General features: G+C 40.1%; 1 protein-coding gene across 1 annotated transcript; it reads left to right on the top strand.

The window, feature by feature from the left end:
• The first annotated feature begins 1,238 nt into the window (after positions 1-1,238).
• LOC104949527 (histone H2B 1.2) lies at positions 1,239-1,795 on the top strand. Its single transcript, XM_010775892.1, has one exon. The coding sequence runs from the start codon at positions 1,239-1,241 to the stop codon at positions 1,614-1,616; it is 378 nt and encodes a 125-aa protein (XP_010774194.1). The 3' UTR covers positions 1,617-1,795.
• Positions 1,796-2,107: the final 312 nt, after the last annotated feature.

Raw genomic sequence — 2,107 nt, 5'->3', positions numbered from 1 at the left:
GGGGGGTGTCCGGTGCCTTGCTCAAGGGCACCACGGCAGGGCAGGAGGTGAACTGGGACCTCTCCAAGTAGCAGTCCACACTCCATATTCAGGTCTGTTCGGGGACTTGAACCGGCGACCCTACGGCTCACAGTCCAATCCCCTACAGACTGAGCCTCTGCCGCAACACATTTGTGTATGTATTGATGTAGATAAATATATTGCCAATGTTACTGATCGTGATACCTAAATCATTATAGATTACATGACTTTTATATGAAAACGTCTCTATGTTGGCAGTTATTTGGGATTCATGCACACGTCACTAATTATTCTAAAACCCTGTAGTTTACATCGTTGGTATGTAGTCTGATTCACCGTGTTATTTATTGAAACAGATCTAATATAATAATGTAGTTAATAGTCTTTTCTGAAAAGTACAAAATCATTGAAGCGGTGCAATAAAAAAATAAAAATGTTTTGATAGGAACTTTGTGGGATTAAAGTCTGTGTGTCTCAATGATGTGTCTTTAATGAACCAGTCAAAGGAAAAGAGTCTGCAATAATCTGTTTGCTTTTCACATGACGTTTCATAAAGTAAAATGCCATCACTTCACACTTCTTTTCTTCCCTACTGGTTATACTGCTACATTTGTTTAAGCTGTAAATGATTTTTGCATGAATTAGCTCAATGTTTCGTTTTGGGAAATATTGAATATTACCGCTGCTAAAGAGTGAAGTGCCACCACGTTCAGATTACACATTAGAGGTCGCTTGTTAATTAAAATACACTTAGAAGTTTAGAAACAGTAAAATTGTCTTTTAATTGTATGCATTTATTTGGTATATTGTTTTCATAATTTACTTTGTGGGGTTTTATATATGTTGTTTATTTTATAGTTTTATTTTGGACCACCCGTTTTAAATTGTTTTTTTAATATTCATTGTTTAAGTCTATGCAATGATGTGAATATAGATTGCAAAGTTTCAGGATTAGTGATTCTTAATACCAAAAACGTTATATAGTTTTCCAACATTATTATATATTGAATATATTAACCCTTATAAGGAAAGTTATTGTAGCTTCAAATGTAGAGAAGAAAGAAGTACAACATTCCTACGAATGCTCAGTGTTGATCACAAACGACAGCCAATCATGTGCGAGCAACAGCACAGTCTGATTTGCATCAAGCGAATATAAAGAGAAGTCCGGAACAGCAGCGAGGTATCCTTTCGGTTAAACCCCAAGAAGAGACATCATGCCTGAAGCAGCCAGCGTGAAAGCGCCCAAGAAGGGCTCCAAGAAAGCCGTCACCAAGACCCCCAGCAAGACCGGCAAGAAAAGGAGGAAGTCCAGGAAGGAGAGCTACGCCATCTACGTGTACAAAGTGATGAAGCAGGTGCACCCCGACACCGGCATCTCCTCCAAGGCCATGGGCATCATGAACTGCTTCGTGAGCGACATCTTTGAGCGCATCGCCGGGGAGGCCTCCCGTCTGGCTCACTACAACAAGCGCTCCACCATCACCTCCAGGGAGATCCAGACCGCCGTCCGCCTGCTGCTCCCCGGAGAGCTGGCCAAGCACGCCGTGTCTGAGGGCACCAAGGCCGTGACCAAGTACACCAGCTCCAAGTAAACCCTGCTGCTGATGGACCAACAACACAACGGCTCTTTTAAGAGCCACCCACTACTTCTACAGATGTATTCCTCGGTTTTGAATAAGTTTACAACTTGATGCATAATCCAAGGATCCTATTCTTAAATCCCTTAAATATGAAATGCATTATGTTTCTCACATGTTGATAGTTTACTGAGCCTCGTTGCAGCTCGCCCCATAATGGCTCAGTTAAAACACAATGTATCAATACTTTGAAAAATAATAAGTATATATAAATATAAAACAGGGTTTAACTATATCAAATCCTGAGAATGTGTTTTCACATTTCTGTATCACTAATTAATACAGACTTGTTTTCCTCTGTGAAATAAGGATCTCCAAATTCTTACTTAGTCAGCACTAAAGCACTTTGAGCATAGGTTTCCCTGCAGACTTAGTTTCAGTGGATACCCATTAAGTATTTTTGCTCGAAGCAATCAAAGAGAAATGTCAGCTCAGAGTTTTAATAA

This window comes from Notothenia coriiceps, unplaced genomic scaffold (assembly GCF_000735185.1).
Source record: "Notothenia coriiceps isolate Sejong01 unplaced genomic scaffold, NC01 NC01_scaffold00016400, whole genome shotgun sequence".
Taxonomy (NCBI): Eukaryota; Metazoa; Chordata; class Actinopteri; order Perciformes; family Nototheniidae; genus Notothenia; species Notothenia coriiceps.
Note: the sequence above shows the minus strand (reverse complement) of the source record. Positions and strands in the feature narration are given on the sequence as shown.